Consider the following 18,361-nt stretch of genomic DNA (forward strand, 5'->3'; position numbering starts at 1 on the left):
TCACACACTGTTTGCACCAAATTACATTATAGTTTATTTCCAGGATAAGATGTTGGAATTAGCAAGGATTGCCATATTGATTCAAACGAAGTTGACAAAGAAATGGGAGGGAAAACCCTAAGTCTAATCGAGCAAGAAAGAAGAGGAAATGACTGTTGTGATTCAACAAAATAAAAACGATGGGCCAAGTTCTAGACTAAAGAAAATTGGGCCCAACAATGCAGGTAAAGGAAATGGACCAAGAGTAAATGGAAATGGGCCCAATTCATCAGCACATGAAGCCTCACGTGCCAACAATGGAAATGATCATCCAACATGATGTGTTGGACAATTCTCAACCCTCAGATCATTTCCATACATACTTGTACAACACACAAAGGAGTGGAATCTTCCATCATTTTCATAGTTGTAATTAGTTAGAACAAAACCAATAGGAATTTAGCAAGTGTACAAATATTATTGGTTGCTATATTTGCATTGCATTGTATAAATAGGTGTACATAAAATCATTGAAATCATCCGGAAAATTTCTCTATTTTGCATTCTTCTTCTTGTTTTTCCACATGGTATCAGAGCAGATTTGAAGTTTTTCAGATCTGGTTTTATTTTCACTGTTTAGTCTTTATCATCTTCATTGCTTAATTTTTCTCTTTCATAATGGTTGAGTCTAATATAACAACTTCATCTTCTACTGTTGTCTCCACTCAAATGGACAGCAGTAGTCCATACTACCTTCACCCTTCAGACTCACCAGGCATGTCCTTGGTGAACTCCATGTTTGAAGGGAAAGGATATGGAGGTTGAAGTAGAACTGTTCTCATTGCTCTTTCAGCCAAGAACAAAGTTGGATTCATTGATGGAACCAACAAGTCCCCTGAGATCACTAGCACTGACTTCAATCTATGGAGCAGATGCAATGACATGGTAACTTTTTGGTTGCTGAACTCACTCTCCAGGGATATCTCTGATAGTGTCATTTACTCTAAATCTGCAGAAGATCTTTGGAATGATCTTGAAGCAAGGTTTGGACAGCCTAATGGTGCCAAACTTTATCATCTGTAGAAGGAAATGAGTGATTTAACTTAAGGTTCAAATGATATTGCTAACTACTACACTAAGATAAAGGGACTGTGGGATGAACTGGACACTTTATATGCTAAAAGTATGTGTTCATATGAATCCAAGTGTAGAGGAAAGGACAAGGTAGTCAAGTCTGTTCAAAATGAGAGGCTAATTCAGTTCCTCATGGGACTGAATGATGCCTATGTATCAATAAAAAGCAATATTATCATGATGAGTCCTTTACCCTCAGTTAGTCAAGCATATGCACTGCTTATACAGGATGAGAAACAAAGAGAGGTGTTTGTGCAGTCTCATTTCCCTAACAACTCTTGATCTTTCATGGCAAGTAATGGAGGTAATTCAGGAGGACAAAACAATGGTCATAAGTTTCAGAATGCTGAGCACAAAGGAAAGAAGAACACTCATATTTGTTCCTACTGTAACAAAGTGGGACATATAGTTGACAGATGCTATAGGGTTATTGGATTTCCTTCTGATTTTAAGTTCACTAAGACAATGGCTTATAAGACAAATGTCAGGAGCAATTTTGGACAACCTAATGAAGAAGGTGGATTTTCCAACTATCGATCAAGTGATGTTTTGAATCAACTAAACAAGGATCAATTTGTTCAGCTGGTATAGTTATTGAACTAGTGGTCAATCAAGAGGTTCCCTCAAGCTCGGAAGTTAATGTCAATGCTAATGCTACCCTGGATGGTAATGTTTTGAATAAGTCTATTTTCTGTTTAATTTCAATCAACTCTAACCCTTGGATATTAGATTCTGGGGCAACTCAGCATATGTCATTTGATTTTAGCCTTTTCACTAATCTTAGAGCTTTAACTAAATCTCTCAATGTCAATCGTCCTAATGGTTTTAAGGTCAAGGCAACTCATGCAGGGAGTATTTGTTTATTTCCTGATCTAATCATTCATAATGTCCTTTATGTTCCATCTTTCAGACTTAATCTCTTATCCATACACAAGATGTGTGTTCAGCTAGACTGCCTAATCACTTTTTCTTCAACTCAATGTGTTTTGCAGGCCCCTTCAGTGAAGAGGCCTCCGGAACTTGGTCAAGCTAGGAATGGTCTCTATCAGCTGTTTTCTTCCGGTCAACAACCTAAGAGTCTAGTCAAGACTAATGCATTTTCGTTTTCAGTTTCCAGTTTTCTTAGATGTAATTTTGTTCCTGTTTTATCTCAAATCAAGGAGAATTCTAATGTTCAGTTATGGCATGTAAGACTTGGGCATATGCTTTTTTCATCAATGAGAAATATTAGTTTCTTGTCTTTTAAATCTATTCCTGATTGTGCTTGTGATGTATGTCCTCTTGCTAGATAAACGAAACTCCCTTCAATACAAGTTCTATAAAAACTAAGTCCATTTTTGAACTTATTCACATTGGCACTTGGGGTCCCTATAATAAAACAACCTACAATAGATACAAATACTTCTTAACTATAGTAGATGATTTCAGTAGAGGGACTTGGACTTATCTTTTAAGCACTAAAAGAAATGCTTTTTCTATGCTCAAACAATTCTTGTCTATAGTTGAGAGACAGTTCAACATTAAAGTCAAGACTATAAGATCTGATAATGCTCTAGAGTTAGGAAGAGGGTCTGTTGCATCTGAATTTCTTTCCTTTCAAGCCATTTTGCATCAAACTTCTTGTGTGTCAACCCTACAACAAAATGGGGTTGTGGAAAGAAAGCATAGACATTTGTTGGAAACATCTAGAGCTCTGCTTTTTCAGTCTAATTTACCTATGATTTATTTGGGGGGGGATGCTTATTGGCTGCAACTTTTCTAATTAACAGATATCCTTCTAGAGTTTTGGAGGGAAAAACTCCTTATGAAATAATTTTCCAAAAACCTCCTGATTATCATTATCTCAGATCTTTTGGATGTTTGTGTTATGTTTCTACTTTAAGTCAAAATAGATCAAAGTTTTCACCTAGGAGGTTCCTTGAGTTTTTATCGGGTATCCCTATAGGCAGAAGGGAATACAAGGTTTTGGACTTAAAAACAAGAATTTTTTTTGTCTCCAGGGATGTGTCATTTCATGAAAACAAGTTTCCTCTCAAATCCACCTCAAGTTCTAATTCTTTGCCTGTTTTTCCTATTCCTTCCTTACATGACTTCCCAACAACAAATCTACCTAATGTTTTAGATGATGATGCACCTACTTCACCAACTTCTCCTATTCAAGATAGTCCTGATCAATCTCCTATTCATCATACACCTGAACAAGCTGAAGATCCTATTCAAAACCTCTAAATGAGCCAGTACATCAACAAGACAGCCAACCCCTTGTAACTCCTAGGAGAATAACTAGCCTCACAAGGAACCTGCCTACTTATCTGATTATCTGTGCAATAATGTGTATCTCACAGACCTCACTTCTTGTTTTTCCTCTCCTGTGTCACCCGCTATTTTTCCTTTTGCAGCTTTGTCTTCAGATAATCAACAACTTTTTAATTCCATTTCTAATATAGTAGAGCCTAATAGTTTTGTTCAAGCATCACTCCATCCAGGGTGGCAACAAGCAATGTCCAATGAGATTGAAGCCTTGGAACTACCAGACTTGGGAAGTAATGGAATTATCTAAAGGACACAGAGCTTAACCTTGTAAGTGGGTTTACAAATTAAAGCACAAATCAGATGGAAGCATTGAAAGGTTGAAGGCTAGGCTAGTTGTCAGGGGAGATATTCAGAGAGAAGGAATTGACTTCACTGAAACTTACTCCCCAGTAGTTAAGATGATAACAATCAGAGCTATTCTAGCAATTGCAGTTAAGAAAAAATGAGTGCTTTTTCAACTAGATGTGAATAATGCCTTTTTACATGGAGACCTCAATGAAGAAGTCTACATGAAATTTCCAGCAGGCATGGATTCACCTGGTGCCAACTATGTTTGTAAGTTAAAGAGGTCTCTGTATGGGTTGAGGCAAGCCTCAAGGAAATGGTATGCTAGGCTTGCAGCTGCTTTAGTGTTTAAAGGTTTGTTGCTTCCTTAAATGATTATTCAGTCTTCATCAAAAAATTTGGTGATCTAATTACTATTGTGGCAGTTTATGTAGATGATATAATTTTAACAGGAAATGATGCTTCAGAAATGGTAAAGTTGAAGTTGTTTCTTGATACAGAGTTTAAGGTCAAGGACCTTGGTCATCTACATTATTTTCTTGGTATTAAAATGGTAAGGGAAACTCATGGTCTTATTCTAACACAAAGGAAATTCACTATGGAGTTATTATCTGAGTTTGATGTATCTCATCTACCATTGGTGTCATCTCCTCTTGATCCTAGTCTTAAACTGTCAGCTGAGAATGGTGAATTAATAGCAGATCCTACTACTTACAGAAAGATATTTGGGAAATTAAATTATTTGACACACATTCGACCTGATCTATGTTATGCAGTTTAACATTTGAGTCAATAGATGCAGCAGCCTCGCATCCCTCATTTCACAACTGCTTTGAGAGTGATCAGGTATTTGCGAGCTGATCCAGGTCAAGGTTTATTCCTGTCTGCTAGTCCTTCTTTTTTTTTTCTATTCTAGCATTCTGCGATGCGGATTGGGGTGCATGCATCGATTCACGCAGATCTATTAGTGGTTTCTACATTACATTTGGGGGTTCACCACTTTCATGGAAGTCTAAGAAACAAGTTTCAGTCTCACTTTCCTCAGTTGAAGTTGAGTATCGGTCTATGAGAAGGGTAGTTACTGAGATTACCTGGTTGAATTGACTTTTGCAAGATCTGGGTTCACCTCCTTCGCTTCCTATTCCGGTCCACTCTGATAGCCAAACAGTTATTCAAATTGCTCACAATCCCGTCTTCCACGAGCATGCCAAGCACGTGGAATTGGATTGCCACTTCGTCCGGCAACAATATCTCACCGGATTGATTTCCTTGACATTTGTGCCGGCTGCTTCTCAACTAGCCGACCTCTTTACCAAGCCATTATCAGGCGTTTCTCATCAATCCTTGCTAGGCAAGTTGGGTTTCAGTTCCCTCCCCTCCAACTTGAGGAGGGGTGTTGGAATTGGCAAGGATTTCCATATTGATTCAAACGAAGTTGACAAAGAAATGAGAGGGAAAACCCTAAGTCTAATCGGGCAAGAAAGAAGAGGAAATGAATTTGTTGTGATTCAACAAAATAAAAATGATGGGCCAAGTTCTGGACTAAAGAAAATTGGGCCCAACAATGCAGATAAAGGAAATGGACCAAGAATAAATGGAAATGGGCCCCATTCATTAGCGCATGAAGCCTCACGTGCCAACAATGGAAATGATCATCTAACATGATGTGTTGGACAATTCTCAACCCTCAGATCATTTCCATACATACTTGTACAACACACAAAGGAGTGGAATCTTCCATCATTTTCATAGTTGTAATTAGTTAGAACAAAACCAATAGGAATTTAGCAAGTGTACAAAATATTATTGGTTGCCATATTTACATTGCATTGTATAAATAGGTGTATAGAAAACCAATGAAATCATCCGGAAAATTTCTCTATTTTGCATTCTTCTTCTTGTTTTTCCACATAAGAACTAATGTATCTGGTAAGGTCTGCCGGATACTTTTTGTCTTGATCCAAGATATTTCATTCCTTTAGCAAAATTATTTTTGTTAAAGTGATGATAAAGCATTGTTTCTCTTCCAATCTCATTTCCCTCTAAAGCTAAAATCATGTCTCTCAACGTCTTGAAACCTCTGTTTGATTCTTTCCCATGGCCCTGGAAAGAACCCAATATTGAGCAAAATGGTGTATTTTTCTCTTATGTGCTTGGTATTTTAGCTTTACTATGGTTTCTTTGGTTTTTCATCAATAAGTCAGATAAGGGACTGCCACCAGGGCCTAAAGCTTTGCCCTTGATAGGTAATCTCCACTCTCTTGATCCTGAACTTCACACTTATTTGGAATCTCTTTCCCAAACTCATGGCCCCATTTGTAGACTCTGGCTTGGAAAAAAAATTGGGATTATCATTACTTCTCCTGCATTAGCTCGTGAGGTACTCAAGGATCAAGATACCATTTTTGCTAACAGAGATATGCCTGCTGCTGGTAGAGAAGCTACATATGGTGGCAAAGACATAGTATTGAATCCTTATGGACCAAAATGGCGCATGTTGAGGAAGGTTTGTGTTCACGATATGCTTAGTGGCTCTACTTTAGATTCTGTTTATGAACTAAGGCGACGGGAGCTTAGACAAACGATCAATTACTTTTATAGTCAGGCGAGATCGCCTGTGAATATTGGTGAGCAGATGTTCTTGACTGTGCTTAATGTGATTACAAGCATGTTATGGGGTGGCACTGTGAAGGGTGAGGAAAGGGCTAGTCTTGGAGCAGAGTTTAGGCATGTTGTGACTGAGATGACTGAGCTGTTAGGTACTCCTAATATTTCCGATTTTTATCCGGGCTTGGAAAGGTTTGATTTGCAGGGTGTCACAAAGAAAATGAAAGTGTTGGCAAAGAGATTTGATAGGATATTTGAGAGCATGATTGATCAAAGACACAAGATGGATAGAAATGGTGGCCAGGAAAGCAAGGATTTTTTGCATGTTTTACTGAAGTTGAAAGATGATGAAGATGCCAAAATGCCTCTGACCATGACTGAACTCAAAGCCTTACTCATGGTATGTTTTCTCATTTTATACCTACTACAAGAAAAGTACTTTCATTAGATGTGATGTTTGTTGTTTCCTTCTACATGTTTTTTTCCAAATAAACCAAAAGGAGTTCTTCCTTTGTTGAGTTTTCCACATCGGTTGTGGATGGGGGACTGGTCTCTTTAGGTCTTGGACAGTCCTCACCTCGTAAGCTAGCTTTTGGGGTTAAGCACGGTCCAAGGTCCATTTCTTATCATGGAATTAGAGCCACACACATCCCAGTTCTTGGTTTATCCGATGTTGGGCCCCCATATTATATTGTCCATGCTCCAGTTGCAGATCTAGGTGTGTGAGGGGGTGTTGAGTTTCCCCCATCGGTTGTGCATGGGGGACTGCATCTTCTTATATGATCTTGGATATTCCTCACCTCGTAAGCTAGCTTTTGGGTTGAGTAAGGTCAAGATCCATTATTTTCATCCTTTCCCATGTTCAAACTTGAGAATAGTCCTAGTCATCACTGCATTATTATTGTGTAGACAAGATTGCATTTGTCCTCAACCACCCATATCTCATCTATGTGGATGGATAATTGGCCCATAGTGGCAGGTCCGTTTTTGTGTTTGCTATATTAAAAGGATCAAATCAAATTATGGAAGAACTATTTTGCATCTCAAGTTCATAAATCCATGTCCTAAACTGTTGGTTGCATTCTTCTGCTACAGGAAAATTCAACTTTCATTTCCAAGTTTGCATTTGCATTCAAACAGTATATCCTTACCTATTATGGAAGGACAATAATAAAAGTAACTGATAGGAATGTAAATATTGACCAATTATTGTGGCAGATGAGAAATAAATATAAGAAGAATCAGATTCATATATTCATGTCCTGAACTGCTGGTTGCCACCTAGTTATTGGACTGCATTAATTAGTATAAGATAATATGTAAAGACTTTACTGAGGACCTCGAACTGAACTCCAATATAGAGTTCAACAAATCTGAATTTTGTTATACATGATGAAAATAACTTTACAAATAATGTGAACAGGATATGGTTGTTGGTGGAACTGACACAACCTCCAACTCGGTTGAGTTTGCCATGGCTGAAATTATGAACAAACCAGACGTCCTGAGGAAATTACAACAGGAACTGGAGAGAGTTGTGGGAAAAGATAACATAGTGGAAGAGTCTCATATTACACAGTTACCATATTTCTATGCGGTTATGAAAGAAGCCTTGCGCATACATCCAGTGCTCCCACTCTTGGTTCCCCATTGTCCTAGTGAGACTTGCACTGTGGCAGGATACACTGTTCCTGAAGGATTTCGTGTTTTCATAAATGTATGGGCTATACACAGAGATCCTTCAATATGGAAAAATCCAACTGAGTTCCAACCGGAAAGATTCTTGGACGATACATGGGACTATAGTGGAAATGATTTCAACTACTTTCCGTTTGGTTCTGGCAGAAGAATCTGTGCGGGGATAGCCATGGCAGAGAGGATGTTCATGTATTCATTGGCTTCACTCGTTCATTCTTTCAACTGGAAATTGCCCGAAGGAGAGACATTAGACCTTACAGAGAAGTTTGGGATCGTGTTGAAAAAGAAAATGCCTCTGGTTGCTATACCTACTCCAAGGTTATCCAATCCAACATTGTATGAGTAAGATAGAATATGTTACTCTATCCTGGTGATCTTATGAACAACTAAAAGTTCAAACATGAAAAAAAAAAACAGAAAGTTCCACTGTTCATGTGAAATGGCTGATCAGAAATGACCATCCTCTTTCGTAAGACAAAAATTAGTTCCAATTTCATCCTTTAAATTCAAAATCTTTTCAAGGACCTGAGCTTTGTTAAAGTCATTGTCAGCACTAATTATTTACTTATATTAAGTGGTGATCGAATAGCACGTAAAAATTAGATATTAGCCATGTACTTCATATTTTCCTTGTTCTCTTGATAATGTTTGCTTCAAAGGATAATTGATGAACAATTTTTAGTGTTCTGGTACAAAAATCCTCGTGCTTCAGCCCCGTGATTTTTCTGTCAATGTCACCATATATCAGTCTCAACAAACACGAGCTCGCTTGCAGCTAATTATTTTGGAAAGTATTAAGAAATTTTCAGTATGGGACCAACTCAAGATCATCTATATACATCATTGTACCAGAAAAAACCTGCATTCCTGTCTGAACCTTTTAAGTTGTTGATTTGATACTCTTTTCTTTGTTTTATTACATAACAACAATTGATGTCTGACTGAATCCTTTCAAATATCACACTATCTTCCCACAAAACATGATTTCAGCAACTCTAAAACGAACTCCTTATTTTGATTTCTTTGTAACAATTTGAAACTGTGTCATATGAAGCTCGTAAAGTTTGTGGTTATCATTGAATTATTTGATGCTTTAAGAATAAATGTTTTGCTAATCTAAAAAGACTTTTTATGGAAATTTACTAAGCGAGTATATTAGTGCGGACAAATAATCAAATCATACTTGTTGCATTAAAGATAATGAGTTAAATCATCACAAAAAGAAACCAAAATAAGAAACGCAAAAAGTAATATGCTCCTTGTAAACCACAAAGGGGTGGAGCAAGCGTAATTTTCATGGGTTAGTTAATCCAGAAAGAATTTTTAGTCCGGACCTTGTATTTTTCTTACTTAAGAAATTAATTAATTATGTACAAATTATTTAGTTTAGAATCCAGTAGCTTAAAAGAACAAGAATCCCGACCCATAAGCTTCAGATTCTGACTCTCCCTCTGAATCCACAACAAAGATTAGTGTTATGAAGCAAACATAGAGGGATGTTTCTAAAATTATCTCAAATATGATTAACTTATTTTGGAGTGTCATGTCATATTATCAGTACAAAATATAACAGGTGAAATTTACGTTTTAGTTAACTTGAACAAAGTTAGATGGCTTTAGTGTGACCACAAAAATAGAAAAAACAATTTTTATGTGATAAATTTTAAAGTTGGAATAATTTTTACATGATAAAAAATAGAAAAGTGATTTTTGGGTGATAAACTCAAAATTGAATAACTGTAAAATCTATTCCAAAAATTTGAATTTTGACCTATATATGAAATTGTTTAAACTTAATTACTATTATTAGAAAGTTTACTATTTAATTACCCAACATAACTATATTTACCAATTTTATACAGATTAAGAATTAGCCTTCAATCTTCCCCATTTTGTCACACCTTCCCTCTTTTTCACACATCTATTTGACAGCACTAAACGATATGGCCATTGGAAACACAAGGTTAGAAAGACAAACTAAATATTTTTGCCAACTTTCAACAGTAATCACAATTGACGCTGCGACTGACTAGTTCACTTTTTGTTCGATGGCGTCTATTTGGTGGGGTGTGTCGAAAATGTATAATTCTCTCTGAAATTAAGTACTCCTAAATCTTGTTTTATTTTTTTGGCTATCATTTGAAAGGTTGTTATCAAAATATATTAATTTTTAATTTTATTTTATATGTTATATAGAGCCATAATAAAAGCAAAAAAGTTGTATTAGGTGATTAAACATATTATAAGAAAAGGAACAGTGAAATTACAAAAAAAAAAAAAAAAAAAAGGAAAAATTATATGATATAACTACTTAAGTCCCGCTAATTACGTGTTTTAGCAAAACTTTTAAATTATTACAAAAAATGGCTAGATTCTCATTTTTTAGCAATTTTTTTTACTGTATGTATGACGGCGACGTACATATGTATGTATGACAGCTGATGTAAATATGTAGGGAAAATACATAAATACCCCCCCCCCCAACGTCTACTCGAATTAATTATGACGCACCCAACCTTTGCGGGCGACCTATTACCCCCCCCCCCGTGTCTTGTTTTTAAGTATTTTAGTGACCTTTTAGTCGTTCGGCACCGGCGTGACTACACGACCTGCGGCGCGTGAGGGAGATTTGAACCGTTATTTTTGGCCACGTGGATAAAAAATAACGATAAAACCCGCCCCCCCCTCCCCCTTTATTTTCTCTTCCTTCTCTCTCTTCATTTTCTAATTTTGACTCATTGTTGCCATAGCTTGAAGAAAAAAAAATTGAAATCAGGCTATGGATTCTAGTGGTAAGCATTATTTTCTCCAATCTCATTATTATTCTCATCTTTTATTTATATGTTATATCTTTCACTTATTTTTTTTTCTAGGGTTCTTAATGAAAGAGTTCAAATCGGAGTTGAACAATCTTTGTGCGAAAATGACGATCCAAAGATGAAGCGTCAAGTGCGATGCCGACCTGCAGTATTATTAAAAATGCAGTACTTTCTTGGTCTCCTAATAATCCGGAAGAAGATTTTGGACATGCCCATTCTATGGGGTACGATTTTTTTTTTTTTTTTTTTTATGTTGCATGCCTTATTTCTGCCGCACATTACGATTGTGCCTAACTTGTGAGTTGAATTTATTTTATAGGCTAAGAAATGTAAGTTCTTTGAATGGAGGGATGATCCTATTGATGAAAGGTCTAAGTTTGTTATTCACAAATTGATTAAGAAAATGGAAGAGCAAGCAGTGGAATTGAAGAAGAAAATGGCGGAAGAAGTTGGTTTGACAAATGAAATGGAAGAAGGAGAGTCTTCTTGCATTGATGGAGATATTGGTAATGGCAATAGTGAAATAGCCGTCGGTAATGAGAATATCACTAAAAATGAAGAGATGAAAGTGTTAAAGGTTGAAGAAGAGATGAAAGTGTCAAAGCTTGAAGAAGAGATGAAAGTTATGAAGCTTGAACAAGAGAAGAAAGGTAGATGCTTTACTATTAACAAGTTTTTGTTTTTGTGTTTCTTTGGTGTTGTTATTTGGTTTATTGGATGTTCTTGAACAAGCATTACCAATGTCGATTTCCATAGTAGGATTACATGTTTGTATGTTGAAGAATGTTTAAGTGATTGTTATTCACTTTATGTATGTAAGTTGAAGAAATTTCTTGTCATGGATGTTCAATTAAAAAGTTGTCTTCATTCAATTTGAGAAGAAAAACCATAGATAAAGATAAAGTTCATAGATATAGATTTCATTGATAATTCATAAACTTTACATAATAGGGAGAAACCTAATCTATTTCAATAACCTCCCTCTTGATATTAACAAAGAAGGTTACTTTCTCATTATGTTCACAACCGTTAAAGCATAAGACATGTCCCTCCCTTAGAAGGTTTGCATCAATGAAATCCTTCCACCCTTGGCAGAGGCGGGTATGCGCAACAACAACTTGTGTAGTTGTGTTTAGAAGAAAATCTTGTATGTCAGAAGGTAGGATCAGCACAAAATACATGAGGCATTATGAATAATGAAACACGTTAATTGAAATAAGTTTGCAAAATAACACTTACAAAGTCATCGTTGTCAACGTATGATTTGGTTAGTTTCTTCTCGAAGTAAATCACTTCATCTTCACCTAGGGGCATTTTGCTATGAAATTCGTTGTTTGAATGAGAAAGAATGGTGTAAGGATGAGTTGAAATGGACAGCTTAATAGCTTATTTATAGGCTGATGATATTGAATGATTACAATTCCCATTAGCCTTCCCAACTACCAGTCAATGTACCTGAATTCAATTAGATTGAATTGAATCGTCCAATGAAATTTGATTGCATTCATTTCAGATCAATGTACATGAATTCAAAGACGGCACATAAATCGCTTATATTTATATTTACACACATGACGTACACAACCTGTTGCACATTTAACTTTCTTTGCTCGATGTACACTCGCCCAAATCATAAATCACTGCTCAAGTGACACACTGCACAAATATGTTTACCAAAATGTAGTATGCAGTACCACAGCTAACAGAGCACAAACAATGGACAAAAACAAGTATGATTAGTAAGTCATTCTAACACTTAATTAAGCAGAAAACATTAACTTAAGTCATTGTAACTGCTAATTCAAGTCTTCCAAACTGCCTAATTCATACAAAGTGTTTAATATCCAAAAACAACTTAATTCTAGTCATTTAAATAATGGTCATCACTTCATGGCCTCTTTCCTTTACTGCTAGTGGCCTTGTTGAGTTTGTCCCTTCTAATCTCATCAAGCATGCTCCTTGAGTAGCATGGTTTGCCTTTGTACCTCATTCTTGACTTGCCTTGTGACAAGGTCTCTGTGACTTCAACGGATCTTATAGTCGACTTGCTTGATGTTTACCACCAAAATTGGCACTCTACTAGTAGGCGTGCCATCTTTGCAATAAACAAATTTGAAAATTAATCACTTCACAACTTCACATACCAATGCCATTATAAAGAAAATATTAAACTTACATTCAGGGATGTATAACCACTTTCAGCAACAAAGACTCCCATACCAATTGTTTTTTATCTTTTATTTGGGTAAGTAGGGGGACCCTCAAAATCAACTCTTTTGAGAACAGTAGGGGCAGGACTAGCAACAACCTATGTTACCTTTCTTGACCTTCCTCTAGGCTTTGGAGTAGCAACTGCAGGTTCTTTTCTTGGCCTTCCCCTTGGTCTTGGAGGAGCACTAGGCACATTATGTTCTTTTCTTGGCCTACCCCTTAGTCTTGGAGGAGTTTCAGGTACCACAAGTGCTTTTCTTGGTCTCCCCCTTGGCCTTGGGACATTGTTTGAAGCAGCAGTTGTTTGAGAAGCAGCAGTTGTTTCAGAAGCAGCAAAGGTTTGAGAGGCATCATTGGTTTGAGAAGCATCATTGGTCTGAGAAGCATCAAATGTTTGAGATGCAGTAGTGGTTTGAGAAGTAGCAAAAGCAGCCCATGTTCCACACTACAAGTAAAATGCAAAGTCATAAAAATTCAATAGTGCAGTGCAAAGTTAAGAAAATTGTAGGAAGGACATACCTGATGCCTCTTTTATTGTGGTTTTTACCTCCACATTGGGCACGCAAGTCATCAACATCAACGTTCTTGGCATTTTTCCAGTTTCTTTATTTATTTGGCCTCTTTCTTTCTTGCTTTTGAGGGCACACGGCTTTTTTTTTTTATGATTGGTGGTGCAATAGCAGGATTAGCAGACCTAGGCCACATTGCCATATTTGTCATTGGTTGAATGTAGTGACAATATATTTTGAACCAGTTTTTCTTGCTATAGCAGTCATGGACATAGTCAATAGGTTCATACTTCTTGTACAACATGGCACAAATGGCATGTGGACATGGTATTCCTTTGAGTACGCCATGACCTACAACTACATTTCTCATTGACAATATCAACGGTGTCTTGATATGGACCATCAAGAATCTCAAACCATGCTCACCATTAAACACAATATTACAGTTCATTGACTTCCCCATGTTTTCTTCTAATGTCCTTAATGACATTGGAGATATTCTTGTCACCCAAGTGTTTGCAAAAGACCTCATCACACCTATCCTAGTCATTATCTTCATCCTAATCTCTTCTAGCATAGTTATGATGGTCTTGTGTCTTGCAGGCAAGATCCAAGCATTAAAGCTCTCAGCCATATTATTGTCAATGATGTCACACTTAGTTTCAGTATTAAAGTATACCTTACAAAAAGTGTGTTCCTTGTAGTAGAGTAAATCCTTAACAATCTTCTCACCACCAAGCAGCTCTAATTTGTCTAAATTTCTCCTCAAATCTGCCTCAAATGTGCTTCTAGCATATTTCCAAAAAATCAGCCTCCTTTTAAGGCCTCCTTAATCTTTTGACAAGTTTGCAAGGATGTGTCTAGCACATTGCCTCTACTCCACTTCTGGTAGCAGCTCTTTTATAGTGGCAAGAAGCCCCTGAAAAAGGAACAGTTTAGTACCTTCTGCATATAAAATCAGCAAAGTGTAACAACATAAACAATATAAAATCAACAGTTTAGTACCTTCTGCATATCTGAAATGACTGTGTAACCAGTCCCATCCCCTAAGTTCAAGTCTTCAATCAATATTTTCATAAACCAAGTCCATGTGATTTTGTTCTCATACTCCACAATGACCAAGCAATTGGCAACATCTAGTTGTTGCCATCCTTATACAATGACTAGCGGTTGACCCCTTGCTACAACCCTTTAAGAAATAGCCATCTTACCCAATGCATCTTCTACAACCACTCAAAAATGACCTTTTCAAGGCATCAAAACAGATGTAGAAACCTAAGAAGCAAGGCCTACCATCTTCAGCAAATTCTGTAATAGACACTTTCACCACACAAGTACTTCCTGGATTTTTTTTCAACACTTCATCTCTGTAATCAAGTATTCTTCCAAACTCTTTTACTTGATCACCCATGATCTCTAGTAAAACCTTAGATCTAGCTCTCCTAACAGTGGACCTGCCAACATGTACACCAAGTTCCTTCCTAATTGCCTCTTGGAGTTTGCAAATTCTGATGTTTGGTTGTTCAGTAATTCTATCTTTGTAGTGGCTGGCTAGGTACTTAGAATTGCACATATAGTTCCTTGTGGTACGAACACATCTATGTTCAGGATAGTATGTTTTGATTTGAAAATTCTTGGTTGAATTGTCCAGTTTAGCATAAATTAACCAAGGACAACCATCCCTACATGTGACCCTCACCCTTGAAGGCTCATTGACGAACTTATCTAACTGAATATGCTTCTGAAGTGAATATCTAGTCACAGCATCTCTAAACTCAATAACACTTTGAAAAATCATACCAAGCTGCCATACTACCTTCTTACATGTAGGGTCAAACCTTGTGTATTTACTTTCCCTTCTAGGTTTCAAGGTTACCCCTCTCAAACATCATCCTCATCAGATGTACAACTATATGCATCAACTAAAGTAAAAGGGTTCATCACCACCTACCCTTCCTTCCAAATCTCTTTTATTAGGTTCTGTTTCATCAAATCCTATGTCTTGTTCAACTTCACTTAAAGGTACGTCATCAAGGTTAGGTTGCCCCTTTTTCTCTCTTCTAGTCCTTCTCTTATAAGCCCTCCTTTCAGCCCTAAATGTTCTAACTTCCTCATGTACATCAGATCCATCATCACCATCTGGACCATCAAATACTGCCACATGGTCTGATTCTACATCTGATTCAACATCTGATTCAATATCAGAATCTGTTGAGTGAAAGTCAACATAGTCCTTTACTTACTTGCTTTGCATTTTCACCATTTGCAGGTTCAGTTTGTTTGGGTGAATTTTTAGCAGCTTCTGTTTGTGGGGTTGAAGAATTAGTGGGAAATTGAGAGGGTGAAGTAGTAGTTGTTGCAGTTTCAAGTGGTGTATTTTCAGTGGCTGGGTTCTTATTAGGGTTGCTTTGAGAACCATTTGGTTCACATTGGATACCCTCGCCAACTTTATTAAAAGCATCACTTTTTGTTTGGTTGTTGGGAACAATATATTCCAAAGGCAATGGGGGAATATCTGGTTCATCTATTATGTGGCAGACATAAATCTCCAAAATGTCCCCATCTTTCAAACTTAGGGAAAGGTCAAAAATATCCTTGTCAGTAAGTATATCTACAAGAATATCACTATTAGGGGACTTCACTTTAAAACCACAACTTGGACTATATCCTAATTCCTTTATGTAGTCCCTAAGCTCAAAATATGACAACCTATCAACATCGATATCTAAGAATTCTGTACAATTACCACCCTCATATCTTGGCACACCACTACTTAAATCAAATACCCCATCATAAAACCATCTCAACGTAACATAAATAAATTTAGCCATACCTGAAAGTTACAAAGCAACAATACTTAACAAAACCCCTAAATTACAAAGCAACAAAACTTCTCACCAACAAGCAACATCAAAGGGAAACATATGATTTTTAACAAAATCAGCAGCAAAAGTTACTTGTTCATTTACCTTATTCTACTAAAAAAAACCTAAATAGTGCAAGATCGCTACAAGGAAACATATGATTTTTAACAAAATCAGCAGCAAAAGTTACCCCTAGAAATCACTAAGTATTACGCGAATTAGTGTATATGGTGGAAGATCACTTGAAAATTGTCGAGGTAAATAGTGCAAATGCAGTGAAAATCGATGAGAGAGAGGGGGGAGGGGGGGGGGGGAGTGGAAATGAATTTTCGTTTATGTTTAAGGTGGTGAAATGAAAAGGGAGCTAAAAAATAATGCTGATTTGGAAATTTAAAAGGCGCGTGTACTAGACATAAGTTAAAAAAAATGGGGGTCACTAAAAGGTCACTAAAATGCGAAAAAATAAGGCGGGGGGGGGGGGGGGGTAATAGGTCGCCGCAAAGGTTGGGTGCGTCATAACTAATCCGAGTATACGTTTGGGGGGGGGTATTTATGTATTTTCCCTAAATATGTATGTGCATGTATAACTGTATGTATGTGTGCCACTAGTGTATGTGTGCATATATGATCTGTTTTGGAAAAAAAAATCTATTGCTATATTTTGGAAACTCAATAATATCATCATAACTTGTTATTAGAGACATAAATAGTGCTATTTATGAAAATTTTCCTATTAAATAAGTCAAAATTTTCAATTTCTTGATAAGTTTTTATTTTATAAAATTTAACCAAATTGAGAAAATTGCACCCCATGTCAATTAGGGTAGCAATGCTACCAAAATGGACTAATTTTTTAAAATCTTACAAAAAATGACTCACTCCCTCCTCCTCCTCATCCTCTCTTTGCACTCACTCACACCTCCATCGTCGTCACTACTCAATCGATCTAACTCCGGTGAAGCAAGCCATCTCCGGAAAAACAACGCCCAACGATCTGACCGGATTCGCTTTTAACGCCTTCACCGGTCTAACTCCGGCTAAGCAAGCTATCTCCGGTCAGATCTGTATTGCTCGGGTCTAACTCCGGCGAAGCAAGCCATCTCCGGTCAGATCTATATTGTTACAGATCTGACCGGATTCTCTTTTTAACGCCGTCACCAGTGACTTTTTATTTTTGTTTAAATGTTAATTGTATTGTTACAGATCTAACCAGATTCACATTTTTTCGGCGACCTCCATGAACGCCGGCGAGTGCCCTTTTGGTGTATATGGGCGTATATGGGGGTATATGGGTGTATATGGGTATATATGGTGGTATATGGGTGTATATGGTGTTTATGTATATAGGTGTATAAATATGGTAGTTGGTGTTGCTCCGGTGTGATCTCCGGCGATGACTGGTCGCAATTATTTGTGGGTTATAATATTGTATATGGGTGTATATGGGTATATGGGTGTACATGGGTTATAATATTGTATAACATTATGTATGGGTGTATATAGGTGTATATATGGGTTATAATATTGTATATAGGTGTATATGGGTATATCAGTTATAATATTGTATATGGCTGTATATGAGTGTATATGGGTTAAAGCTTTGAAATGTAAATTTTTGGCTATTTTTTTGCAATGTAAGTGATCAAATTGTATATTTATGAAATTTCCCCAACCAAATTAAACATATTCAAAGTTCAAAAATCTTTCATCCAAATCAAATCAAAGTCAAAATACAAAAGAAATTCCTGTTCGATTTAATCCTAATAATGCTCACCCCTGTTAACTGTCTGTGGTGGATTATAACGAACCACTACTTAAAAACAAGCAAAAATCGACGGCCAAAACCGACGGACTGCGTCGATTTGTCAGTGAAAACCAACAGAAAATAGATGCAACACGGTCCGTCGGTTTACGTTACGTTGCTTTTCGAAATAAAAATAAA

General features: G+C 36.7%; 3 protein-coding genes across 3 annotated transcripts; 2 read left to right on the plus strand and 1 right to left on the minus strand.

Moving 5' to 3' along the window:
- Positions 1–657: 657 nt before the first annotated feature.
- Positions 658–1,395, plus strand: LOC132031841 (uncharacterized). The gene is made up of 3 exons (XM_059421731.1): positions 658–754; positions 833–1,022; positions 1,191–1,395. The coding sequence occupies exons 1-3, from the start codon at positions 658–660 to the stop codon at positions 1,393–1,395; spliced, it is 492 nt and encodes a 163-aa protein (XP_059277714.1).
- Positions 1,396–5,596: 4,201 nt separating this feature from the next.
- Positions 5,597–8,436, plus strand: LOC132030427 (flavonoid 3'-monooxygenase CYP75B137-like). The gene is made up of 2 exons (XM_059420053.1): positions 5,597–6,718; positions 7,742–8,436. The coding sequence occupies exons 1-2, from the start codon at positions 5,768–5,770 to the stop codon at positions 8,360–8,362; spliced, it is 1,572 nt and encodes a 523-aa protein (XP_059276036.1). The 5' UTR covers positions 5,597–5,767; the 3' UTR covers positions 8,363–8,436.
- A 4,707-nt stretch (positions 8,437–13,143) lies between these two features.
- On the minus strand, positions 13,144–13,638 carry LOC132031843 (uncharacterized). Its single transcript, XM_059421732.1, has 2 exons — positions 13,594–13,638; positions 13,144–13,491 (listed from the first exon to the last, which is right to left on the minus strand). Exons 1-2 carry the CDS (start codon positions 13,636–13,638, stop codon positions 13,144–13,146), a joined length of 393 nt encoding a protein of 130 aa, XP_059277715.1.
- Between the last annotated feature and the right edge of the window lie 4,723 nt (positions 13,639–18,361).

This window comes from Lycium ferocissimum, chromosome 9, assembly GCF_029784015.1.
Source record: "Lycium ferocissimum isolate CSIRO_LF1 chromosome 9, AGI_CSIRO_Lferr_CH_V1, whole genome shotgun sequence".
NCBI lineage: Eukaryota > Viridiplantae > Streptophyta > Magnoliopsida > Solanales > Solanaceae > Lycium > Lycium ferocissimum.

Bases quoted from the DNA above. Each gene is read 5' to 3' on its own strand.
- LOC132031843 (XM_059421732.1), bottom strand. From the start codon at position 13,638: ATGCCAAGAACGTTGATGTTGATGACTTGCGTGCCCAATGTGGAG. The intron at 13,492-13,593 runs GTAAAAACCACA...TTTTACTTGTAG, and splicing joins CTTGCGTGCCCAATGTGGAG to TGTGGAACATGGGCTGCTTT.
- LOC132031841 (XM_059421731.1), top strand. From the start codon at position 658: ATGGTTGAGTCTAATATAACAACTTCATCTTCTACTGTTGTCTCCACT. The intron at 755-832 runs GCATGTCCTTGG...TTGCTCTTTCAG, and splicing joins TCACCCTTCAGACTCACCAG to CCAAGAACAAAGTTGGATTC. The intron at 1,023-1,190 runs GTTTGGACAGCC...ATCCAAGTGTAG, and splicing joins TGGAATGATCTTGAAGCAAG to AGGAAAGGACAAGGTAGTCA.
- LOC132030427 (XM_059420053.1), top strand. From the start codon at position 5,768: ATGTCTCTCAACGTCTTGAAACCTCTGTTTGATTCTTTCCCATGGCCC. The intron at 6,719-7,741 runs GTATGTTTTCTC...TAATGTGAACAG, and splicing joins AACTCAAAGCCTTACTCATG to GATATGGTTGTTGGTGGAAC.